Consider the following 27933-nt stretch of genomic DNA (forward strand, 5'->3'; position numbering starts at 1 on the left):
GAAATAGGTCATACTGAGGTCTACCCAGTCCTCTAGAGACACCCAAACTCAACCCCCAGCCATAAACCCAACAACTTCCACTCAAGCCTAGGAACATCAGTATAATAGGCGACGCTGATGGTACAAGGGTTGGCATCCCTACCCACCAGCCCAAACCATCTGAGTGAGTGGACATGAATGCCTATGGGCCTTGAGGTCACACAAGGCACAGACAAGCCCTCGAGTCCTTTTTATAGAGCTCTTTAACCACCCCAGCCTATGGGTGCCTTCACCGAGTCACAAAATGGCCCAAGGCAGTAACCAATGATGCAGGCACCCATCCTGTATGTCCAAGGATGTAACAGAGCCATCAAAGATAGTAGCTTCAAAAGTTCCCATGTTTTGAAACTCAGAACTGCACTCATGAAAAGAGCTAAGCATAGATATCCAATCTCATAAGCATAGATCCAGAATAGTTTGTCAAAGCCAAAAGAAGCAAAAGACAATAGCTATCCCAAGGCTTGGCTGCAACACACTATACATCCTCCTAGTTGACTTGTCATGAAGTGAAGAACCCACAGCACTCAATGCAACGCTCCAATCATAGAATTTATGCTCATTAAGGAGAGGGATTAGCTGAAAGGGTTCAATGATGCTTAAAATCAGATTTCCACAAGGACCTATAAGGAATTTCCTAGAGCATAAATTCTAAATCTAGCAAACTTTTGGCTTCTAGAAAATGAGTTTTTCTCAGCTTTTCACTAGCCAAAGGAGGGTCAAATGCTCTACTGTAATGTAGTATCCTGACGAAATTTCCCTACCTGTCCATCGATCTTACAGTCCCTTTCTAGCTCGTCAGTCATGGCCCATTCTGTAGTAACAGGGCATGCACAAATGGATCCTTTGAAATGTACCAAAATTTATCTTTGCCATGTATAATCTCGGAGCATGCATTCAAGGACTTGTGCAGCAAAGCAGCTAACAATTTAATTCAAGGTTGCTATCCTTCAGAAAATTTCTGCAACATGGCTGCTTTTTCAATTAATTATGTAACGATCCATGTTAAGGATGTTCCATCCCCAAGAGAAAACTTCATGCATTGCCAAAAATCTAAATGTCTCTTGGTTTTCCGCATACATTCCATGGCCATAGACATGCACGCATCAATATCATCCATTATCCACATGATCAGAAGCAAAAAGAAATATATGCACACCATAATGATGGACTGCACTATACTCGGCCTAACATGCAATGGCCAAGGGAAGCTTTTACTAGTCAAATTTATTCTCAACTCATTCAAAGAACCATCGTTTGGTTAAAAGTGACAGTAAGACGCACATGATAATCCAAATCTCAAAATCACCCTGAGCAATAGCACATGATGCAATTCCTTGGCATTCAGGTGCAGAACTTTACACTTCCTCAAGTTGACATACAGCCGGTGCAAAAGTTTATCCTGCTGTCATTACGCGAGAGAGATCCTATTTTTCATTTCTAGGGAGAAAGGAAGAGTCATCACATATGTTTGAGCCCCAGAACTTGATTGATCCAAAGTTGCAAAACATGCAATTCATCAGAAGCCATTAGATAATCATGATAGGACAAGAAAGGATTGAGTCGTGATATCACAAAGCATAGAACTAAGATGGTGTCCATGTCTCGCAGATTTACCAAAGCTCCAAGATTCAGTAAAACTAGATCCAAGGACTGACATTTCACAATTTTACCCCAAAGTCTAATTCTGTCATCATTTGAGAAATAAAATCCTAATGCACCAAAATGAAAAGCATCTCTATGTCAATTTACCGCATTTAATGCAATCACCTACTACCAAGCACATCCAAAATGTTGTTACCTAATCAACAATGCTATTGTCAGCCCTTGGAAGGTGACTCCCTATTGTCCCCTACCTGTTGAAGCCCCCAGATGGCTGTCTTCCGCAGTAAATTGCTGTTCTATGATCAGAAAATGGACCAATAGCTCTCTCTCCCCCTCTCCCAAGCTGTAAACTAATTGAATGGCTGAGACCCAACCCCCAAAAACGTTTTCTCATTTTTCATAGGCATTTTTGCCAAGTGGCAGCCTTCTAAACCCATTTTTCAACATTATCCAACCACTCGATTAATTTTCAAATTTAAATAATCCTGAAAATTAATTTCAACCCTTCTGATCCTGTCCAAAATTAAATGCGCCCATTTATAATTAAACTGGCTAGGCCATTTGCAACTTGGAGTGGTCCCCAACATCTGTTGACCCTTAGACTAGCATTAGAGTTCCTATGAGACTGACCCAAGAAGCATCATTTCGTAATGATTTGGTTGCATAGGTGTAAATAATTGTACCTAAATTTTGACCTTTTGCCATCAAATTTCTCTAGAAGACTAACCTTTACTTCTTTCTTATGTTGATGATGAAGGTTGCCAATAGTAGCTACTAAACCTCTCACGCTAGAGCAGGCAACAGCTAGAATTTAGGGTTTTTCTAACGAAGAAAATCAAATTTCTCTCTCATCTTGGCTTTCTCTCACCTTCTCCAACCCATTCTCAGGGGATCTCAGCATTTTTCAATCATTTTGAGAAGATGTCAATCAAATTTGGTGGACAACAGAGAGATCTCTGGTGTAAATCCTAAATTTTTGCAGAAATTAGGGTTTGACACCTACCTTGAGACCCATGCTAATTGGTGAAGGCATCGTACACTGAATTCAACACCTAAAATTTGTGTAATTGTCAAGACATTCAGATGCCAGCCCATTCATTGTAATTTGGGGTAGCATTTGGTGGTTCTGTTTGTGCAAGTCTTGGGTGGAAAATCGAGGGGCAATTAGCCCGAATTGATTGCTGATTGTTGCTACAACAAAGAGGCCTTTTGGAATAGCAAAGGAGATTGTGAATCTAAGCTTGTACTCATTCCATTAGCAATGTGACAAGAGATAGAGAGCAGCAACTCTTATTTCTCTCACAAGAAAAGTACATCAACAAAGTACTTGATCATTTTTCTATGGCAAATGCTAAGCCACTTGGTGTTCCTTTACCACCATACCTTAAGCTTAGCAAAGCAAATTGCTCAAAAGATGATAAGGCAACCAGCTATGAAGGGTGTTCCTCATGTTTCTGCTTGTGGGTCACTCATGTATGCTATGGTTGCCACTATACCTCACATTGCTCATGCACTGGGAGTTGTGAGCAGGCTTATGTCAAATCTTGGCAAAGCACATTGGGAAGCAGTGAAATGCATCTTCTGGTACCTTAAGGGTACACAAAGAAAATGTATTTGCTATGAAAGGGCACATTAGATCTACAGGGGTATTGTGATGCAAACATGGCACGTGACTTGATTACTTGCAAGTCTACTAGTGGGTATATATTTACTTTGGCTGGTGGAGCCGTTTCTTGGTGCTTTAGATTGAAAAAGGTAGTACCACTTTCTACCACTGAGGCTGAATATATTTCAGCCACTGAAGCTTCGAAAAAAGTTGTCTGGCTTAGTCATTTGGTCAAGGATTTTGGACTACCAACCAAAACACCTGTACTTGGATGTGAAAGTCGGAGTGTTGTATGCTTGGCTAAGAATGCCATGTTTCATGCGCGTATCAAACATATTGATGTGCGGAATCATTTTATCAAATAGGTTTTGAATTATGGTCTAGTCACACCGACTACGATCAGAACACAAGATAACCGTGCAAACATTCTCACTAAAAGTCTTGCAAAGGCTCAACATGAGCATTGCATTCGGCTAGTGGGAGTTGATTAAAGCTTCACTTACGACCTTAAGTGGAAGGTTGTTGGGCGTAAAGGCCCTTACGCTACTCCCGTGTATATATTTACTTGCACATGTGAACACACCCTTGCGGATGTAAGTGTACCATACCTTAAGTATAAATACATTCTTTTATTCTTTGTGTGTACCACAATGGTACACACCCATCTCTCAACTCTCCACTCTCTCTCTGCACTGCACTGCTAAATACACTTTGATTAATCCGCACACTACCTAAATACTTTCTCTCGTGCCCCTTTAGCACTAAGTGGGGCATCCACTTGGGTTTCAAATGGGTGAGCAAGGGCTTTCGCTTTCTTGGTTTCCAAGTGGAACTCGACATTACCCCAACCTAGCAATTTCTCCTAGAACTCAACTCCATTAAAAGGAAATTGACTTGCTAAAGCACAACCCACCTCTCCCTAGCGAGCAAGGCCCTAGTGGTCAACCAGGTCTACTTAGCGACAACATAGAACATTGCTCCCTATTGGTGTTTCTCTTCAACACAAAATTCTCTTTGGGCTAGTTTAAATGCGTCTAGGGACTCCCAAGCCAAGCTGGCATGAGCAACTATCATCGAATATTGCTTTGAGGGGTGACTGGGGATCATCAACCCAAAGTACCAGAGTCTAGCCCTCTTAGGCAAGCTAGTGGTTGGAGGACTCACACCAAGGGGAAAGACATGGAAGGTCCTGCAAAAGGGCCTACGGGAGTGTAGTCCACAACTTGGTAAGGAGTGAAGGTCATCTAGGAGATGGATGTTCATGTCAGACCAAAGTCTAGCCCTCTTAGGCAAGCTGGTGGTTGGAGGGCTTACACCAAGGGGGGAGACATGGAAGGTCCTGCAAAAGGGCCTACAGGAGTGTAGTCCACAACTCGGCACGGAATGGAGGTCATCTAGGAGATGGATGTTCATGTCATACCTTATCACCCAGCCCAAATCCTTCTCCTTGCAGAGTCTACTATGGATGTGGCAAAGCTAGTATAAGGCCTTGATTAAAGGCCTTCAATTTGTCAAGAGGAGATAGACCATTGACCAATGGTCTGGAAACCCCAAGTTCAAGATCATGGCAAGATCCAAATCGGTGAGCACCTTCACGTCCAGTGGGTCGGCTAGGAGGCAAGCCATGCCCGTATTGTTAGAGCGTGAAGAAAGGTTTACAAGGTAGCCAACCATGCGATATTATAGCACACATCTTGTTGCCAATGTGAAACTAGGAGGGAGATTGAGGCCGCAATCACATTCACTCCATGATTCAGAACTTCATCATTCCATTCATTAGAGTTTCTTCTCTCTTCTCTTCTCTTCTCTTCTCCATGTTTACTGAGTTCACTCCGTGTTCCTCCCCGCAAACCCTACTGTCTCGCTGGTACGTCATCTTTTGACATGGTATCAAAGCTGGATCTGCTCAAACAGCAGCAAAGATCCTCCACTCCAGTGAAGGCAAAGACCGGTGGCGGGTTCGGTATCCACTTCTCTTCTTCGTCCGCTGCATCAAAATCTCGTTTTTGCAAATTTCAAGTGTTTCAGCTTGCTGCCCACAGCCTGTTCGTAAAGGACATCTCAACCGAAGATGTCCATTGCTGTCTCCATCAGTTGACACTTGATTTCCAGCCCTCTTCACGCAGTTTGGAGCTGATTTCAACCAGGCGACTGTTGTTCCTATGCAGACCTACTGCTGTACAGCCTACCACATCATCACAGTCCTGCTGCCTGCATTTTTAGTCTTTCTCTCTCCTGCAGGCTGTCCTGCCTACGTTTTTAGTCTCTCTCCTGCTTTCTGCGTTTTTAGTCTTTCTCTCTCTTGCATGCTGTCCTGCCTGCATTTTTAGTCTCTCTGTGCGTTTTTAGTCTTTCTCTCTCCTACAGGCTGTCCTGCCTGCGTTTTTAGTCTTTCTCTCTCCTCACCTGCGCTTTTCTACTGGTTGCAACCTCTTACTGCTGGTCGCATCATCCTCCCACTCGCAGCTCACTTCCAACCCTCCACTGCCCTCCCACCCCTTGAGGCAGACAATGCCGTTCATGCTTCACACTACCCTCACACCCCTTGAGGCGGACATTGCGGTTCGTGGTTCATGGTGGCTGACCTCTTCCTTCTTCAGCAAGGCACACTTGTACCCATGGCTTCTTTACCAACAGATGACCCGACTACTGGGTGCTCCTACTGTGGCATCACTGGCCACACCACCGATGCTTGCCGACTTCGACCTTTGCTTCCCACCCCTCCAAAGTATATGCATCTTCTACGAAGCACTCCTTGTGCCACCTCTCCTTTCTGGGCCGCAGAGATCGTTCTACATCAGCTATCAGAGTACTATGCTCAAGGCAATAAGACGCATCCAATGCGCACTAGGTCCTTTCAAGCACATGGAGAATCAATTGGTGCTATAACCTCCTGGAGATCGTCGCAATGCCAGCGGCAGACTTCTCCCACTTATTTTCAGATACAATGGCTTCCACGACCTACGGATTTGCAGTCCGTTGTCGTGCCGTTACGCGCACACCATGTAAAAAAATCTAGAGTGTGGCTTCCTTTTAGATTTAGAGAGTCAATGCCACTTTAGGCATTAGTGTTAGTGTCTATGGTTCAAAATATTAGATTGTTTTTTGACAAGTTTTTAGTCAATTTTTTATATTCTAGATATAACCTCTTGTAAAAATCCAATAGACAACTTCTAGATTAGGATGACATGTAAAAGAAAGCATGTAGCTTTCAACCAATTTGAGAGGATTTTATATAAAAAGAGAGATTGACGAAATCCCGCGACGCACGATCGCTATTTTCAAGCAGTGAACAGCACTCCGAAGTGGGAGATGAAGGAGTGATCTGGCTGAACTTTGGCCAGGCACCCTAGTATTTAACTCCCCTGTCGGAGCTAATGAAAGCATCAGATTAGTGATCTGAGCAATAGAGAAAGGTATTATTTTGTACACGTTTTTGTCTATTAGAGTTATATTTTCTCATAATGCTGAAAGAAACTGACAGACTTCATCTTTGTTAGTATTCTTTCATATTTTCTAATTCTTTTTGGGAGTATTCATATACATCTTCAATCTCTTCGAACACCTCTTCCGTCTACTCCTCTCCCTAAATCTACCTTCGCCCAGCCGTCTCTTATCTTCAAGAACTTGGCTTGAAACCTTTAACACTTCTCTTATCTCTACCATCTCTAGAGTAAAAGCTCTTGAACCCCCATACGTTCTTCTCTTGCCAAACCCCTATGGTGACCTTCAACCCTATGCGCTGCGACGTTGGTAAACCCGACGTGAAGGTCGATGTAAGAGACCTCCAAGATGGGGGATTCTTTAGGAGATACTCTACAACAATTGGTGACCATACTGCAGCAAACTCAACAACAACAAATCCAAATGTTACAACAACAACAAAGGCAAGACGAAGAGAAGATTGATTCTATAGCTATCAAGGCCTTAAAAGAAGTTGGGCGTGAATTAAAACAATTTAATGATCAAAATGTCTCTATTTTCACTCGTTTGTATGTTAAGAAAATGCTCTTCTTTGGTGTACCGCAACATACATGAAGCTGTTATTTTGCCAAACTAGCCAAGCATGGTCTTCAAGGAAAAATCCATGGTCTTTTCCAACAAAATGCGGATTGGGTTGCATTCAAAAAAGCCCTACACAAAGAATTCTTCTTAGAAGACTATGGCTTAATGATGAAGAAAAGTTTCACTGAATGGATTGAAAAACCCAACAAAGGTTTAGCTGCAATGGCTCTATACCATAAGTTTGAAAGTAAATTTGGACAACTTGATGCTGAAGACCAACAAAGTATGGAAGGTCAGAAGATTGAATTATTCCTTAAGGCTACAAATCCCATTCTGCAAGAAAAGCTTGTTGATCGCCTAGAAGATACTACCTCCAAATCAGGAGTCAAGACTGCATGGACAGATGTTACTGATGCAGTTAACATGATTGCTCGAAGAGAGCGGATGCGACTAAGATTGGGCTCTACTTCAACTTCAACTCCTCCATTGATGGAGCTTGTTTCACCTTCAAAATCCCCTATTTCTTTGACTAATCAATCAACTCTTTCTTCTTTTATTCCTTCTAAAAATGATGTAATGGATGAACTCATTAAAAGCATGCGTGACCTTCATTTGAATCTTACAGAAATTAATTTCAAGGTGGAGAAGCTAGATATCAAAGTTGAAGAACGAGGACGATCATAAACTCAAAGACCCATGAGAGAAGGCTTTAAGAGGCGTTGTATTTGGTGCAACAACCAACAACAAAACAAAAGGGAGTGTTCTGCCTTCCGTAAGGCTGAAGCACAGAAGCTCGTCTTTTGAAAAGACAGAAAAATTCATGCAACTGAAAATGGTCTTCCACTGGAGCCAAATCTTGGCAATGGTGGAATGAAGAAAAGATTAGAAGATTTAGCTGTAATGAATGCCTATGAAGCAATTGATGCAACTACCTATGGGCTGCAAGTTAAGCCAACTAAATCAAGTTTGAAAGCATGTAAAGCTAATGTGCAATCTAAAGTATGGATGCACGCACTAGATCAAATGGAACGTGGCAAAGCAACTAAAGAAAATTTGGCTAACGCCAATCAATGCATTCAAGGAATAACTAGTTGAAAAGAACCGATAGATTTTTTTTCCGCCTTTGCACATTTGGCTGACGTCAATCATAAAGAAGTCTTGATTGAAGAAAAGAGAAGAAGAGAAGATAAACCAAGGCCTTCCTCTTTTGGCCCTCCAAAACGGATAACAATAAGAACGCCTGAACAACCAAAGCTTGCTGAAAATATAACCCCAGATCAAGAGATGGAAGATACACCACAAACAAAGAAGACTGAAGGAAAGAAAAAATGCAAGCAGCCAAGCTACAAATTGAAGTCTAACATAGAATCTGCAACCGATCTCAAACGAGTCCTAGAAGAACGAATTCCATGAAGCAAAATCGCATTCACCTTAGACGAAATTCTTGGAATTGCCAAACGTAAATTCCATGATGTAATTATTAATATAATCAAAAGGAAAAGACAATATGTTGGTAATGAAGCTGAAAAAACAGTGCATGCTTTGTTACAAGTTCTTTGAGTTTTTGTGCAAGATGAAGAGAAGCTGACTTCACAAGGAATTCATCTTGAAGCGGTTAAAGAATTAATTGCAGCAATTGAAGCTGAAGATAAAGAAAGCATGAGTGCAAAAATTAAAGAAGTGAAAGCTGAAAATATAATGGTTGGCTGGTCCAAACCAGTTGGGCAGCCCACCTCTCAAAAAAAAGCATATCAAGAGGAAAGCTTATGGTTTTTTTCTTAAAGAATGACATCTATGGAAGCATGCAAAGAATAAGAAAGGAGCACCTATCCGAGTTGTAGGTAACAAAAGATTGCAACAACAGATAATGAAGGAATTTCATGAAAGCTTGTGGGTAGGACATAGAGACATATGGAAAACCTTTAGTAAAGTCAAAGAAAAATATTGGTGGCAAAACATGTATCGGGACATAGCACATTTTGTTGAAACCTGTTATGTGTGTCAGATGTATTCTATAATCAAGCATCAAGATGGGTTACAACCGACTTATCCCTTGTCTATACATTATAGATGGGTTATTGATCTTGTAACCATGCCTACAGGAATATGGAATATGCAGTATTTAGTGCTTGCAAGAGAGGATTTAACCAATCAAATTGAAGGCAAAGCCTTAACAACCAAATCCACTCAAGCTGTTTGTCATTTTTTGCTTGAAGAAGTGTTTTGTAGATATGGTTGTGTGGGTAAAGTAACTGTAGATAGAGGAGAGTTGGATGCTGAGGAGGCACGCAACTTCTTTGCTCAATTGGGTATTAAGTTGGCTTTAACATCAGCCTACAACCCTGAAGGCAATGGAAAGAGTGAGAGAGGTCATTAACCTATTCTCAAAGCTCTGGCAAAGTCTTGTAGAGAAAAGATCAAAGAATGGCCTAAAATGCTACCTTTTGCATTATGAGCTGACCACACTACTCACAATTCAGTGACTGGCTATATGCCAGCTGAACTTATGCATGGACAACAACCAATTATGCCAATTGAAGAATCTACTCTCACATGGAGTCTTCTACCTTGGGAGGAAGGCATCAGTAGAGAAGAGTTGCTGACTTTGCGCATATGGCAGCTAGAAAGAAGGTCTGAAGATGTTCAAGCAACTATTGAGAAGCTAAAGACAGCAAGACTAAAGAAGAAAAGAATATTTGATAAGCGACATCGACTTCGGCCAAGAGCAATTCAAGAAAATGATTGGGTGCTTTTCCATCCAATACAATGCTTCTAGGAAGATGGTAAAGCGTTGGTTTGGCCCATATGCAATAAAGGTCGTTCATGACAATGCCACATATTCATTGGCTGAATTGGATGGAAAAGCATGAAGATACCCATAGCTGGAAAATGAATCAAGCTCTTCAAATGAAAAAAAAGTTCAACATATGAACTAAAGGACTTGAACATAATTCAAGAGTATGAAGACATAGAGGAAAAAGAAGAGGCAGAAGATGAAGACATTGACATGGCAAAAGCTACTTCTTCTGACACTACAAATCCGTAAGACTTTTGACACATGCCACAGGATGTGCAAGTTAGGAGGGGGTGGATGTTGTGCCATTACGCGCACACCGTGTAAAAAGATCTAAAAGTGTGCCTTCCTTTTAGATTTAGAGAGCCAATGCCACTTTAGGCATTAGTGTTAGTGTCCATGGTTCAAAATATTAGATTTTTTTTACAAGTTTTTAGTTAATTTTTTATATTCTAGATATTATCTCTTGTAAAAATCCATAAAAACTATAGACAACTTCTAAATTAGGATGACATGTAAAAGAAAGCATGTGGCTTTCAGCCAATTTGAGAGGATTTTATATAAAAAGAGAGATTGACAAAATCGCGTGACGCGATCGTTGTTTTCAAGCAGTGAATAGCACTCCAAAGTGGGAGATGAAAAAGGAGTGATCTGGCTGAATTTTGGCCAGCCGTCCTGATATTTAACTCCCCTTTCGGAGCTAATGAAAGCATCAAATTAGCGATCTGAGCAGCATAGAGAAAGGTATTATTTTGTGCACGTTTTTGTCTATTAGAGTTATATTTTCTCATAATGCTGAAAGAAACTGACAGGCTTCATCTCTGTTAGTATTCTTCCATATTTTCTAATTCTTTTTGGGAGTATTCATCTACATCTTCAATCTCTTTGAACACGTTCTCTTCCCTCTACTCCTCGCTTTCTCTTATCTTCAAGAACTTGGCTTGAAACCTTCTCTTATCTCTACCATCTCCAAAGTAAAAGCTCTTGAACCCCCATACATTCTTCTCTTGCCAAACCCCTGTGGTGACCTTCAACCCTACGCGCTACGACACCGCTCCATCAAGAGACAGTGATTGTTTGATGCCGTCTCCTCGTCAGTCTGCTTCTTCGAGAGACAATGGCTGCTCGACTCCTTCCTCTTCTTCGACTACACAGTCTGCTCCACTAAGAGACAGCCACCTCTTGCTCATTCTGAGCCCCACCCTTCCCCACCCTCAACTACTCATGTTCGAGAGGCTACCTCTGGGAACTCTTCGGCACCCCAAATACCTTCTTCGGCCTGACCAGCAACACTCCCTTCGTCATCAAACATTTCAGAGTCCGTGATCCATGAGTTTTTGGATTCCCTATCTACTTCAAAGGGAGATTCAGAGAGGAATGTTATTTATTTGCTCTCAGAGGGGGCACCTACTTCTTCGACTTCAGTGGAGGCCCCTCCACTTCCCACCTCAGAGGGGGAACCTACTCCACATGAAGCTCGTCACCCATCCTCTACTTTCTTGGGGTGGTTGTCTTCGACCAGTCATCTCTTCTACTGATACCCAGTGTTAGATTACGGGAACAGATTTCTTGAGACTGATGAAAGCACGAGTGTTCTTCACCTCCCAGCCACGCCTAGATAAGTGCTGGCCTTCAAGCTTATCTCTTTGCTAGCCGTCAACTTGCTAGAGTCCTACTATTTCTGGACTCCCTTACTCTCTAGGCTCCCCTTGACCCCGTTCGGGCGCCCAAGAGCCCGGACGGTCTTTCTCGTGCATGTTCCCCTAAATTTACCTTAATGTAACATTAAATATTCCTTTTAATGTCACATTCCACACTTATGACCTTAATGTGACATTAAATATCACTTTTAATGTCACATTAATGTCACACCCAGGATCTTCACGTACCACCTAGATCAGGATCTCAAAGGTCCGTGATCCATGAGTTTTTGGATTCCCTATCTACTTCAGAGGGGGATGTTATTTCTTTGCTCTCAGAGGGGACACCTACTTCTTCTTCGACTTTAGCGGAGGCCCCTCCACCTCCCACCTCAGAGGGGGAACCTACTCCACATGAAGCTCTTCACCCATCGTCTACTTTCTTGGGGTAGCTGTCTTCGACCAGTTATCTCTTCTACTGATACCCAAGATCTTCAAGTACCACCTAGATCGGGACCTCGGAGGTTCAGCCGCGACTTGGTGACGAGGCCTTTGTATTCCTTCCAGCATGGATGCATGGAGCTAGTGGCTTCTCTCTCAAGGTTGAGTTTCGGATTCTCTAGTTTATTCTGTCTACAGTTCTTTACTGCAAGTTACCTTTCAAGTGGAAAATTGGATCTTCAAGATCCCCTACATCTTTCTCCTCCTCTTCTCTTCTTGCCTTGGTCACTTGGTCAGCATGGAGCCACCTCCCGAGATCGAGTATGGGCATATCCTTATGGTTCTCGGCACCACACAAAGTCCGACATTCCTCCTATGCATTACATGTTTTCATCATCTTTGTACTAGGGCGCTTGGGCAAGTGACCAATTTCCCCACGAGTGACACTTTCCAAGTGGCACCTGTTGCATGAGCATTCTTCAACATGTAGCATTACATCTCCACCTCACTCTTCTCTTGTTTTTCTTTTTAGGCCTAAGAGGAGGTGTTAAGAAACCTTTCACCCACAGTTTGCGTTTTTGCGTTTTGTGTTTAGGGTTTGTAGCCCCAAAAAGGAGCGCCATCCTAGACTGACTGTACCTATTTATAGGCCACTCTCTCATTCATTCCTTACAGCTGATTCATTCAATCCGTCACCTCTTCTCTCCAACCTCTCCACTACCCTCACACCCCTTCAGGAGGACATTGCGGTTCGTGGTTCGTGGTTCGTGGATGTCTTCATCATCTTCCTTAGGCTACAGCACCCTTGTTCCCTTGTATCACATTCACTTCATGATTCAGAACTTCATCATTCCATTCATCAGAGTTTCTTCTCTTTTCTCTTCTCTTCTCCATGTTTGTCAAGTTCACTCCGTGTTCCTCCCCGCAAACCCTACTGTCTCGCTAGTAGGTCATCTTTTGACACCCCTTTCCGTATTTCTTTGGCTTTATTGAAGAAAAAGTTGCTTTACAATGGGATTCTCCCGATCCCCTTCACAATCTAAACTCCCCTTGTTGTCCAAAGTGACCAGCAAGTCTTCAATCTGTTTTACCCCTTGATTCGGGCACTTAATTAGGCTTCCCCCACTTCACAGACGATGGAAATGCCCCGAATTCAATGGCCGGCTAGTGCTCCACCTGAATTTAGCTGAAATTCACCTTCGGTCCTAAAGAATCCAAGTCTTGGAGCTTCCAATTTTTGGCACGCTTTCCGAGACTACTGCTAAACGCTAATGTCTGTTGTAAATTAGGATTTATAACAAAGAAATTTGTAATTTCTCAGCCTCCAAGGATCCAAATGCTGTGAGATCTTCAGAGCAAGGCTATGAAATGGCTGGGAGATAAGAGAGAAAGCTGTAGAGAGAGAAAATTCAGAGTTTTGTTCCAAAGAATGACTGAAAATCAATCAAATACAACTACTGCCCTACCACAACAGCAGTAAATGCTATCTCCTACAACTGATACATCCAAATCAGCTGTTACCTTGTACTTGAATGCAATCGCCCAGCTGTGGAGGGTTCGAATCTGCATTCACCTCCTCAAAAGTCAATCGTGGTTGGCTACAATGGCTGAAAATAGGCTGGCCATGACTACTTACAGCTCTCCCACATTTACTACAGCAAGAGTCATCTCGTTTTTCCTCTTCTTCAACCTTTTACCAACCTATATGGACAAGTTTGCCAAGTGGCAACCTTCCCAAATGGTTTTTCCAACATTATACATCATTAAATATTAATTTTCGGCCTTTAATTACTAAAAATTAATCTAATAATTATTTCCGTGCCCATAAAAATAATTTGACTGACCAATAATTAAATTGGCTAGGCATCTTCCACTCCCGAGTCTCTCTGTGCCATCTTAGACCATTCGATCGGCGTTAGGTACCATTAAACGCCACATCTGTCACCAACTGACACTTATGGCCAAATGAATGACCTAGGCCACAATTGACACCAGATACCACCAAGTGCCTGTGCAACATAGCTTATAGCAACTTTTGCCATTGACATCTCGTGATTTTCTCAGGTCCCAAGCTCGTAAATTTACTCTAGCTCCAGTTGCACCTCACATGTGCAACATTTACTTAATCATGTGATTAAAAATTAATCTACATATTAAGTGAGGTTTTAAAAATGCATGTCCTCATGACAGAAGGCTAGCGCTCGACAAAGGCCACCAAAAGAAGGAGCTACTAGCTATACCTTAAAGAAGGATTCGTGTCATCAAACTTCAAGGGAAGACTTGGTTGTTGGACCCCAACATACCCTAGAGTGAGTTCCGAGAATGGCTTCTATGGATTTGGGAGAGCCGGCTTTTTGCTGAGGGAAAGTGAGATCCTGGAGAGTTGCTTTGGCCAGCCACTATAGTCACCAAGAAGCCCCATGGTTGCTTGGCTTCCATAGCACAGATTAGCAAATATGTTTTGATGCACAAGGACATGGATTGGGCACACTCAACAAGCAGTAGGCAATAGGCAGAACACAACATTATCGAGGCCTTCTGACAAACCTTTTGGCGATGCTTGTGGGATAGTTAGAGGCGCGGAGAGTGTCTTATATCCTATGGCTACTGGCACATGGAAACTTGGCAATTCGGAGTTGGTTGGTTTAAATGCAACAAGATGGAGTCTACAAGTGATGTCCACTACATCGCTTAGAAACTCCCAAGCACTGCATCTAGTCTTATGAGACAATGCAATTGGTGTGGAGAGGAGCATGCCACATTTGAAGTGGCGCCTAGCCTGGATTTTATTTCTTGGGGGACCTTCTACTAGCAAGCTTTTAGCCAAGGTTGCCATTAGTTGTCGTATGAGGCTGCAATGCATGATACTATTCTTCTTATCAAGGTAGGCTCCAGTGTTGTGGTCGGCTTGGAGGCACTACCCACCCAACATGTATTAGAGCCAACAGCAAAGCGTTCACCGTTTGGAGTTATGGGAGATTATTAAGAGCCTCACAATTTGGCACATCTCAAAGGCACGCTACGCTGTCAATTGGTTTTGGGCAGCAAGTGCTTGTCTAGTTTGGCAGAGGTCTGGACGTCAATCATCCACTCCCTCCATGGCCGTTGGGATCACATGCAAGGTGACTCTCGAGCTCATGAGGCATACCTAGGGTGGTCGTGATCTGTTCTTCATGATACAAGCAGGCAACCCTAGGTGGCAATACTCTCTTGCTTCGTGGCTTCTATCCCTCATTCCCCCCAGTCCGCCTTGAGAGGCTTGTATATGTGATTCCCACATGACTTTGTATCAGCTCCAGCTAGTCTATTGAGCACACATACTTCATTGTAAATTCTTCCAAGTAATATAACTAACCACCTTTTTCTTGAAAGGAAAAGTAGGTTAATTAAACAGTTTTGCTCTACACTCCTGTCCAGGTCACCATTTGATGTGTTCACAAATCTTCTAGAAGAATTCCAATTTGGGATGGTGTGAATTATATTTGATTTTTAAATGTCCTCATCTAAGCCTGTTTACACACCCGTCTTTTGATGTACTCACAAATCTTCTAGAAGAAATCCAATTTGTGATGGTGTGAATTATATCTGATTTTGAAATGTCCTCGTCTAAGCCTGTTTACACAACCCATCTCTGCATTTTAGGTCTATGTTGTACCCTCTCTACAACTTTTCCTATTGATCTAGAATAACACATGTATGTGTTCAGTGTCATGTACTTCGTTGTAGAAGTTGTGGCAATGGAAGATAAAATGCCATCAATGGATAAGATCACACCCCTGTGCATTGGTTCTAAATCTCTTGTCATAGTACTTCCAGGTTTTCTGTTTCCTTCAATCAGATACATGAGCTGGTTTCCATGCTGTTTATAATTCTTTAATTCTTTCTCTTCTGACGAAATGCTCTCCATGCATCAGTGTCACAATATCTTTCTCGCGGAGGATACTCACCAAGAAGCCAGCTCTATTATAGGTTTGATTGTTGGGCCCTCTTGCTTTTAGTGCGTTAAGAAGCAAGTTCCAAAGTGTGCCTAAACCAACTGTGCTGGCCTGGTCATGCCATAAAGTTGCCCTTCATGAAGTGACAGAAATGAATGTGGTTTGTTTAAAACAAGTGAGGCCCCAAGTGCAACGCACTTGTGGTCTACAATTTTGACAAGGTGCAAAAGCATACCTTTGCATGCATAATCGTACGGCTCAAAATTTTTTGAATTTACTAATGAAGCTTTTCTCAGTGGCTAAATATGCTTTGAAGCCCAACAAAGTTTCAATCTACGTAAAAAATTTGGAGTCTGGCAACTCTCCTGAGCTTATGAAGGCACACATAAATGACTTCATTATGCAGATTTGACAATCATGTAGTCACAAGATCTTAATTCTGATATTAAACAAGAAACAAAATTTCAAAGCTTCTTTCCTAAAATGTTGAGAACTGAGCTCTTCAATGTGACCTGTGCAACCTGTTAAACTAAAACTGGCACATGTACTGGAAACAGGAGCAGCAGTTTTGAAAAGGCCAATTTGAACCTTTTGCTCAAAGCATATTACTCTTGTTTCATTGCTCTCAAGAAATACACTCCAGATGTGGACCCAGATGAACCCTCCATTGTACGCTCAACTGCTATCAATGTGGCTAAGTGATCTTCAAGGTACCCTTGTGTGAACGAAGCTACTGATCAAGCTCAATCAGTCAACACTATTGAGGATATCTTCATTATGACTCCTCTTGATTGGCTCGAGATTCTCTTACCATGGCCTAACCTTGATCTTCTAAGGCTTCCTTTTCAAGCTTGGAGAATGAGGATGCTTAGATTAGGTTCACAACTATGGGTTCTTCACTTTCTACTTCAACTATGTTCCAAGTTCCATGGATTCACTCCGCATCTCTAGTGCTTCTAGAGACTTCTTCAGAGGATGGTGTATCTCTTATTCTCTGTTCTCTGTTATCATATTGCATATCACTCATCTTCATTATGAGCCTTTTAATTGATTGTCTTGAGATTCTCTCACCACGGCCTAACCATGATCTTCTAAGGCTTCCTTTTTGAGCTTGGAGAATGAGGATGCTCAAACTAGGTTCACAACTGTAGGTTCTTCACTTTCTACTTCAACTATGTTCCACCATTCATGGATTCACTGATCTTTAGTGCTTCTAGAGACTTCTTTGGAGGATGATGTCTTGGAAATGGCCAGTTTGACCCATGCAGCTATGCCTCGCTTTCTACAAACCCTAGATGAACAATAAGTTCCTTCCTTTGCAATTTTCCGACGATCAAAGGGAACTGAAGGTTGCTATCCTTCAAGCAGAGAAACTGTGCATATGTATTGTAAGTAGGGAGGTCAAATGTGATTGTTGACTCTTTCCAAAATTACTTTTTGTGCATAGCATTCATGGTCATAGCCATGGCAGCATAAAGAACTTAACTACTAGATATTTGGCTTACTTTCATTCCATCTCTAAATCGTTCTTGACACTAGACTCACCATGGGATCCTAGAGGACTTTACCACTAGACATTTGGTTTGCTTTTGTTTAATCTCTTGCATAATCCAAAATTCCATATGATCAAGGAAACATAAATCAAGATATGCTCAGCATTACAGAACACATAGAGATCCAAGAACATGCCATTAAGAAATGCTGACTGACATTCTAAAGCCACAACTGAACTGTTTCCAAAACCACACAAAGAACCAAAGTTATGAGAGCCTTAAGATACAAACAGCAGATCTAAGCAACCATAAGGAAGATTTTGCAATCGTATGGAGCAGCACCATCATGTACCTTTAGATTTAACTACACTGTATAACTGCCCCCCAAATATATTGCTGACAGCTGATTCTGTAAATGTGTGAGTGCGAACAACTGCAGTGCGTCTTTTTGGTCCTACAGTTTCCCAGTCATCAACTTCACCAGTGCCTGCCATTGGGGAGCCTTCTGCCTTTGAGGTGTTGCTTTTTCCAGCTAAGCAAATTAATTCTTCATGCAGTTTGTCAATCATGAAGCTAAGAAACTCCTGTACATCCTCTTGCCTGCCATAAAGGGGGAGAAAATAAGAAAGAAACTTCCAAGAATCACAGATGGAAGATAGTTTATCATGTCCAACACATCATCTCTTTTTATAAACCGAATTTGACTAGATTGCAAGATACTAGAAATTTAGAGAGAGCCCCATTGGCATCTTCACTTACAGGGTCACCAAAGTCTGGGGACATGAAAGTGCATAGAGTTGAGTGTCAATATTTAGGATTCCTTCGAGTTCTCTTTCAGCAGTTATTTCTGTGACCATTTTAACTAAGTGCATCACGTGCCTGAGGTTAAGGGCTGATCGTGTAGGATCTTTGTGCTAGCTGGAAGGTTGTCTCACCAATTCTCTTTGTACATCCCCTTTTGGTACTCATTTTGTAACTTCAAAAGGCAATTCCGCTGTATGTATAACAACATTCAAGCATGTAGCATTAGTACTTCCCACAGGTTGTTTTAATTGACATGTGGTGGCTGCCATTGCTTCTTTCTGTCTACCCACCGTACTAACTATGTGTTTCATGCATATACCTAATGAGCACATATGTCCATATTGCACTGTGAGTTCTGACATCTCCTAGTGTTATTCTGGAATCGTTGGTATTGCTGATCACATTGAGCCTGGGGTCATTGAACCTGTACCAACTGTATTGATCCTGCATTTGATTTGATCTTACGTGTCATCGTCTGTGTGCTGCCATTGAGCTACGCGAACTATTCGTTTGACTTGCGCCCACTATCCATTTGACATCGATGTTGAGACAGGCCAAGGAAGGATTGCCCTACGTGTTATCCTCCCTCTGTTGGCATTGACTTGGCTAGACACTGCTGGGCTGACAGTGCACTGAAGCTGACGTCCAATCTGCACATTGATCTACATCTGATAACATTGCCCATTCGTTTCATGGTTCATCAAGAATCCGTTCATGCGGCGAGGTTCATTGAGCTCATGTTGATTTAGTTCATGTGGTTGGTTCACATGCGTTTCATTGATTTTATGTTTGTCGTGCATGCATACATGTGATCACTTGTTCTATGCTCTAGTTTTGCAAGTTTATCATACTCCCTTTGTTACTCTCTCCCAACCGAGGTAACATGTAAGTATTATTTTCATTCTCATTCCACTTCATTATGGTTGTGTCGGTACCTTTGTGATTCCGAGATTCGTTCTTCTAACATATTTCACGGAGCTTTGGTGGTGTGCTATGGTGCTCACTCCTGCTTCCCAACAAGCATGTTGAATTGCTCCCACCTTTGGAGGACTATTTACTTCTATCACGATGCGGTGGAGCGGTGATCATGCATATGAAGGTGAAGAGATGGAATGGTGCGGCATAGTGTCACACTAGCAGAGAAGGAAGATACAAAAGACATGATGCTACTCTGTGCAATGGATATCCTGGTTGTGCTTGGAGCACAAGACCACGTACATGCTACATCCTCTTGGTTCGATTGGTGCCTATCGATGGCTCGAGTGGATGGTTCTTCTCGGCTTTAGTGATGTTGCACGCCCTCACATGCTCCTAGCCAAAAGGGCAAGTGTGAGGGTGGAGAGAGGGCATGCTGATGCTCTTTCATTATTGGTGGATTTGATGTGTGTCATCAAGTTCAGATCTTCTGGTGATCCAAACCTTGGACTGGTGTGTCCAACACCAAGTACATGCTAGGACGAGTGACATGATGTGTTCATATGGTCTCACATGAGGGGAGCCAAAGGGCATGCTGATGCTCTAGTGGAGGAATCTTGTTGTCATGGCAAGCTATCCATGGAGCTTGTATGGCTACAGGAGGTGCAGGTGGCTAACTCAACCACTTTGCTTTCAAAGAGAGCCTATGGCATTTGGACTTCTTCTTCAAGGTGCTTTCTTACCGAGGCGCATCCAATGGAGTGCACGCTACCAAGGTATCCATGGTGCATCTTGGGTGTTCTTGTTCGTTGCTTGTTCACCCATGCTTTGAGAGAGGGTGTTAAAAGTGGTCATATCATAGGTTCGCGGGTGCCCATGGCCCAATTTATAAACACTCTCTTTATTCTTTATTTGGTAATTGACCAACCTATTTTGTGATACGACAACTCCTTTATTTTTGTCTATAAAAAGAGGGAGTGTGGCCACAATCCATTGTCAATCCATCAATTCAAGTACTTGCAAATTCTTGGTGTGGAGAGAGGAAGCTTGTGGAGTATGTGAGCTAGTGTTGCTCAACCATTGTACTCTTGAAATATTGGATTCCTATTCCCGGTTACATCTTACACATTGTCTCTTTCATCGATCTTGTGTTCTTTCATTATTCCACTGCGTGTTTTGCTCTTCTAACAGAAATTCAAGCAATAATTGGCCCGACTTTGTGGTCTCCAACGCACAGTGAATGTTCAATATTCAATAATGCCAATGGCGAACACAGAGAGAGAGAGAGAGAGAGAGAGCAATAGTAGTCAGTGAGATGCAAGTCGTGTGGGTACAAAGAGTTGTAACTCTCTTAGGTTTTTTGTGATAGTTATATGTAAAGTACCAAAGTACAAGTACTAAGGGTGTGTTCATATATGGAGGCAATGGTACACCAATTGTTTTTTCCTCCTCCATATTGAAACACTGCAAAATCTTGGATACATACTCTTGATGTGACAGATAAAGACGACCTTTTGATCTGTCCCTAAGTATATGCATGCCGAGAATATGATTTGCTTCACCAAGATCCTTCATATCAAAGCTGCTATGTAAGTTATGCTCCAATGTGTATAACACATGAACATCCCTACCACCAATCAACATGTCATCCACATACAAAATCAAGATATTAAGTCTACCATCTGCTACCTTCTTGATATACAAGCAGTGATCCACTTGACTTCTGTTAAATCCTTGAGATTGCATGAATGTATTAAACTTATGATACCATTCACCTTGTGCTTGTTTTAGCCCATACAAGCTTTTGTTGAGTTTACATACTATCTTTTCCTACCCCTTGGCCACAAAACCTTCTAGTTGTTGCATATGTATGTCCTCATGCAAATCACCATGTAAGAAAGCACTCTTTACATCCATCTGTATAAGTTCCATATCCTCATATACAACCAAGCCCAATATGGCTCGCAAAGTAGTCATTTTGACTACAAGAGAAAAGATCTCATCAAAGTTAATCCCATGTTCCTACTTGTACTCTTTGGCAACAAGCCATGCTTTGTACTTTGACAAGGAACCAAAAGTGACCTTCATCTTGTAAACCCATTTGCATGGTAGGATTTTATGCCCCTTAGGCAAATGCATCAAATCCCAAGTACCATTTTTCTTTAGAGATTCCATCTCTAACAGCATAGCTTTATGCCATTTCTTGCCTATCCCTTGGCCACAAAACCTTCTAGTTGTTGCATATGTATGTCCTCATGCAAATCACCATGTACGAAAATACTCTTTACATCCATTTGTACAAGTTCCATATCCTCATATGCAACCAAGATCAATATGGTTCGCAAAGAAGTCATTTTGACTACAAGAGAAAAGATCTCATCAAAGTCAATCCCATGTTCCTACTTGTACCCTTTGGCAACAAGCCATGCTTGGTGAGGAACCAGAAGTGACCATCTTGTAAACCCATTTACATGGTAGGATTTTATGCACCTTAGGCAAATGCATCAAATCCAAGTACCATTTTTCTTTAGAGATTCCATATCTAATAGCATAGCTTTATGCCATTTCTAGTTGTCCTCTTTGTCCATTGCTTCCTTGAAGCATGACGGTTCACCACAATCTGTCAACCTGACATAATCAGCAACATAATTCGCACCACGAACAAACCTATCTGGTTGTTTAGTATTTCTAGTCAGCCTACACATCCAATGATCAATGTTTGCTTGTTGTTCACAGCCTGCAAATCTGTATTAACAGCTTGTTGTTCAAAAGGTTCAGCATGTTGTCCTACCTATTCCAACTGTTCCAATGGCACATTTTCTTGCTAAAACTGCAGTATATCATGAGTAACTTCTTACTGGTTAATTTCAGCATCATTCCCTACATTTATAGGGTCATTTACAGCAGATGTTTGCTACTGTACTGCATGCACTCTTTGCTGTCCTACAGGTATTTTTTCTCAAAACACAACCTTTCTGACTTCCTCTGTCTTTTCGAGCTATTTATGCATGCAATCTTCTCGAAAGATAACATAATTGCTGCGTATAATTTCCCTTTTCTCAAGATTCCATAATTTATACCCCATTTTACCCTCGTCACCATATCCTAGGAAAATGCATTTACAAGTCTTTCACTCCAATTTGCTATGTTGTTCCTTGCATATGTGCACAAATACCTCGCAACCAAACACTCTCAAGTGTGTATATAAAGGTAGCTTACCCGACCACACTTGTTGAGGGGCTCCCCTCTCCAAGGACCTGTTTAGTGACTGATTTATCAAGTATACGGCTATCATAATGACCTCTACCCAAAATCCATGAGGTAATGCAGCATGAGACAACATGGTACGGACTTTTTCCTAAATTGTCCTATTCATACACTCTGCGACACCATTTTGAGGCGGATCATAAGGGGCAGTGAGATCCCTTTTTATCCCTTTGCTGTCATTAAAAGGCTAGAAAGGCTTTGGACATATATTCCCCACCATTGCTAGAGCGAAGCGCTTTAATGTCTTGCTGGTCATATTTTCAACAAGTGCCAAGAATTTCTTAAACTTATCCAAAGCCTTGTCTTTATGGCGGATCAGATAAACCCATACTTTGCATGTGGCATCATCAACAAAAGTAATGAAATATTTATTTTCCCCTAGAGACAACCCTAGCATCTCACATACATCTGAATATACCAACTCTAAGGGTGAAGATTTTAATGAAATAGACTTTTTATGTGATATTTGAGCATGCTTGCCAAAAATACAATGATTACAATGGTCAAAATCAGCATACCTCAAACATGGCAAACAACCCAAACAAGAAAGCACTTTCATTCCGGTCACACTCATGTGCCCCAACCAACTATGCCACAGAGACACACTTGGCTGCTCGGTTATGGTGACAATATGATCACACACGCTAGATACATGTAATGGATAGAGAGTATCACTTTTAGAGCCTTTAGCAACAATCCTAGAGCCCTTACATACCTACCATTTGCTATCCCCAAAAGTGATGTGATAGCCTTCATCATCTAGATGACTTGTGCTTATCAAGCTCTTCTTGAGCTAAGGTACATGCCTCACGTTATGCAAAGTGAACATTGAACCATGTTGAAATGCCAACTACACACTGCAAATCCCTGCAATGTCACATGCATAATTGTCCCCCAAGTGGACAACAACATGTCTACCACCACTATAGTTAAAAAGCCACTCTGGTGTGGTGTTACATGGAATAAAGCACTTGAATCAAGGATCCAAGTGTACATGTCATCATCAGAATCTACAATCAATGACTATGCACTAAAAGAAGAAGCAAAGAGTACATCATTGCCACTATCACTCTTGTGACTGACTACATTAACTTCCTCTATCTTCACACTACTCTTCTTTGCATGTTGACTGTCCTTTTTCTCAACTTTGTTATCATCAATGCTTTTGCCCTTGCCCTTCTCTTTCTTCCACTTAAAGCAATCCCGTTTGAAATGCCCTTTCTTGCCACAATGATGGCACTCTACATTTTTTCCACGAGACTTGTTGCATGCTTTGTTATCAAAGTTATCCTTTCATTAGGATCTGCCTCTAGTATGCAATGCATTGGAGGACTTGTTTACTGAAATATTTTGCCTATTGAGCTCTTTCCTAAGTAAGGAGCTCTCCACATCTGAATATAACAGCATAGCATTAGAATTACTCATTGCTCTCCTAAAAGTGTCCCAACTTTCAAGCAAAGTGTATAGCAAGAATGTTGCCTTGAATTCCTCATCAATATGAAACTCCAAAGCAATCAGCTAGCTGAAAATAGAGTTAAACTCACTCAAATGTACAGTCATTGTTGTACCTACCTTCATACCAAGGTCCATCAATTTTTTCAACCAATAAATCTTGTTGGCTGCACTTTTCTGAGCATATAACTCCTCAAGTCATTGCCACATATCATAGGCAGATTTCAGTTTCTCTATGTTGAAGAGCAAAGTGTCTAACATAGAAAGCTCTATGGTACAGCATGCAAGCTCATCTATGGTAGAGCTTGCACGCTCCATGGTAGAGCGTGCAAGCTTATCTAACTCATCCCACTCATCTAGATCCATGGTTGCTAGTCTTACCCTTTTGTTTTTATAGGCTTCACTTGTTTCTTTTGCACCAAGACATTATAGCACTGCTTCTACCATACAGCAAAATCGTGTGCACCCTCAAGCTTCTTAATATGCGAAAGATTGCTGCTATCACTGCTGTCAACCATGATTTATAGCTCAAAAGTGACTCAAAAGTCAACAAATGTGAGCTCAATTGTCACATAAATGACCAAGGTACGAAGCAAGTACCAACCAGCAATGAAAATTCAAGTAATTGCAGAAATTTCAGATCTGCAAATCAATTTTCAAAGATATGAAATGTGTGCTACAGCACACCGCACGTATTGAAGCTGTATCACGAGCTGATACTCAATTTCTTGAGAAAGCCCCAAATTTTTGCTGCAATTTCTGCTCCAAATGCATCCATGGGCACGAATTTGACTTCCATGGTCAAAAACTCCAAAATTTCTCTGCTCAAATTACATCAAACATAACTCCCAAATGGATTGCACAAGCCAATTTTGCCAAAATTTCACAAATTTTGCAAAAGCCCCAAATTTATATGGGGCCCAATGTGCTCAATTTGCATAGAAATTGCACTATAAGTACATACAAGACCAAATTTGACCCAAATTTTGTAAGTTTTACAAAATCCCCAAATTGTACAAGGTCCACTGAATCAACATTTCAAGAATTGTACCTGTTCCACTGCAATTTCTGGACATGCGTGAAAAGTCCCAATTTTTGAGACCCGAGTGTGCAAAATTCCACAAATTTTCCTCAACCGGGTAAATTTTTCGTGCATACGCCATCCCCAAATTCAAGGAGTAAATGCGTACCAAATCTCTGAGGTTTGTCGAGCTGTGCTTATACACACATGACAGCCCATAGAGCACCAAAGAAAAATAATTTCTTTTTTTTTTAAAGACCTGTCGGCAGATCGGCAGCACACGACCTGTGCTGACCCATCGGCAGCTGCCCGTCGAGCCACCTGCCTGCGTATTGCCTGCCTGCATCGCCTGCCCCCTACACCAACATGGCCTGCCTCTCGCCCGCTAAAGCCTGGCGTAAAGAAGATTGTGACCTGCTCCTGTCTTCGACCTGCCACCTACGCCTGCACTTGCATGGCCTCCAGCTTGCATGGCCTGTCTATTTGTCACCTGCCTGCATAGAACTCGAGGCAAGCGACCTTCAGCTCTACACGAAACTCGAGAGGCGAGCAACCTTCAGCTCTCATACCAGTTTGTGATCTCCGAGGCACAGTGAATGTTCGATATTCATTAATGGCAATGGTGGAGAGAGAGAGAGAGAGAGAGAGAGAGAGAGAGAGAGAGACTGTGTGTGTGTGTGTGTGTGTGAGAGAGAGAGCAGCAGTAGTGAGTGAGATGCATGACGTGGGTACAAAGAGTTGTACCTCTCTTACGTTTTTTGTGATAGTTATATGTAAAGTACTAAAGTACAAGTGCTAAGGGTTCGTTCACACCTAGGCACATATGAAAAGCACGGTGGCCCTTTATTCCCAACGGAATTATTTGCTTTTTGTTGATACAGCAAGGGGTTTTTGGATCAGCCAAGGAGATTGTGCAATCTTGGCTTCTACTCAATCCATTAGCAATTAAAGGTAAGAAAATACCAAAAGGAGCATCAGTTTTGGGGCCAACATGGTGCCTATTGTCCAAGATTATTAAGATAAAGTGTGCATTTCAATTTATGCTCATTTATTGATTGTTGTAATTAAGTGTTTAATCAGGTGTTGCCAACCTATCCGAGAAGGAAGGTTGGTTACATTACCTTTCACTATTCCGCCTGTACAACCACACACCACACTAGGGGAATCTTCACAACATGACAAAACCTACTAGGCCATCCTATACCTTTTTGGCAAGCGGACCATCCACAAGATAAGACACGTTTTATCGAACCTAACTTTACCACTTGGTCAAATCAAATGCGGCATGTCTTGGATTGCCAAGTGGCAAGGCTTGTGGGAACTTGTTCAGGGGCACGAACCCAAAGTTGACCCCCATTGGTTCTCATGAAGGTAGTTTGCTCTTGGAAGCGCTGAAATGACATAGCCATAGTCAAGTTGATGCAAGGTCTTATGCCCAAATTTCACTCTCAACTCCAACACATTTACCTTGCCTTTGAGCATTGGGCACATCTAGTCGACGGCTACTCAACTCATAATTGTACCCAACAAATCAACCTTAACCATGAGCTCCAAGAGTTCAAAATCACTAAGAGATATGATTTGACTATCAAATTAGCCGAGTATTGGTGATTGCCCACTGAATTCACCACCATTGGCTTACCCAACAAGTCTCAATGATCAAGTCACTTTGTTCATCAATAAATTGCCATAGAGATATTTCAATTTTATTCAAAAAGTCATCTCACAATCTTACTTACCCACCTTCTATAAGTTTGAGTATCAACTACTGCGTTACGCTTGATTGTTCAATCAATTTCAAAAGAAACATCAATATTCAAAGAGGGTCTTGACTTCCAAAAAATGAAGTAAGGTAGTGAAAAGAACAACACAAAGACTAAGTTAGGTGGTGATGAGCAAAGTAGCTCTCCTCTAAGATTGAAACCACATTGGTAAAATGTCCCCAAAAAGAAAAAGGTATTGTTAGCATTGCCAAAAGGCTAGTCATTTTGACGATAAGAGTCACTCAAAGACCAAGGGCAATTTTCCCGGACTAGACCCTCTTCCCCACCTAGGAACTCGAGTACAAGTGAGGATCCCACAACCACAACTAAGAGGGAACCATCCTGCAACTCAACCAAGTAGATCCACTACTCACATGGCAACAAGATCATCTGCCCCCACTACACCCGAGGGATTATTTGATTGGTCTGCCCATACCACTACTATGGACTTTGGTCCTCAAGCACTCCTTGTCTCCTTTGAAGATAGACTTGATGAGTCCCCACCTATTTTTGAGTTGTCCTCTACATCAAGTGTCCAACCAAAAGCAGTCGAGCGCACTACCCTAAAGATCCTCCGATCCAATGGATCGTGGAGCCTTCTTCTAGTTCAAATATCTGTGATGCTTACTACCAAACTCACACACCTCTCCCCTGCATATTTGTTGATTCTTGCACGGCATAGTCTAGTCTAGCTTCAATATCTAGTTCAAATATCTGTGATGCTTACTACCAAACTCACACACCTCTCCCCTGCATATTTGTTGATTCTTGCACGGCATAGTCTAGTCTAGCTTCAATATTCCATTGCATATTCTACTTTTCTAAAACTTTAGTGTGCCTAGCGTTCAATAGTGAAACCATTCCAAAACCCAACGTCTTTAGTGTGCCTAGCTTTTCAGTAGTGGGACTTTGGTCCTCAAGCACTCCTTGACTCCCTTGAAGATAGACTTGATGAGTCCCCGCCTATTTTTGAGCTGCCCTCGACATTAAGTGTGCAACCACAAGCAGTTGAGTCCACTACCCTAAAGATCCTCCGATCCAATGAATCGTGGAGCCTTCATCTAGTTCAAATATAAGTGACGCTGACTACCAAACTATCACACCTCTCGCCTACATATATTTGTTGATTCTTGCACGACACGCTCTAGTCTACTAG

The 27933-nt window shown here is 41.9% G+C and overlaps 1 protein-coding gene across 3 annotated transcripts in view; it reads right to left on the bottom strand.

Annotated features, from left to right (window-relative positions):
* Positions 1-27933, bottom strand: part of LOC148041703 (ubiquitin carboxyl-terminal hydrolase 24-like) — a 53326-nt gene that overhangs the window by 14546 nt on the left and 10847 nt on the right. For all 3 annotated transcript variants that reach the window (XM_087681489.1, XM_087681480.1, XM_087681471.1), the window contains one exon: positions 17908-18155. In XM_087681489.1, coding sequence (XP_087537615.1) covers positions 17908-18155 — 248 coding nt within the window. The remainder of the gene's footprint in view (positions 1-17907; positions 18156-27933) is intronic.

Source organism: Lygodium microphyllum, chromosome 1 (genome assembly GCF_053477565.2).
Source record: "Lygodium microphyllum isolate KBCC chromosome 1, Lygodium_microphyllum_v1.1.10, whole genome shotgun sequence".
NCBI classification, from domain to species: Eukaryota; Viridiplantae; Streptophyta; class Polypodiopsida; order Schizaeales; family Lygodiaceae; genus Lygodium; species Lygodium microphyllum.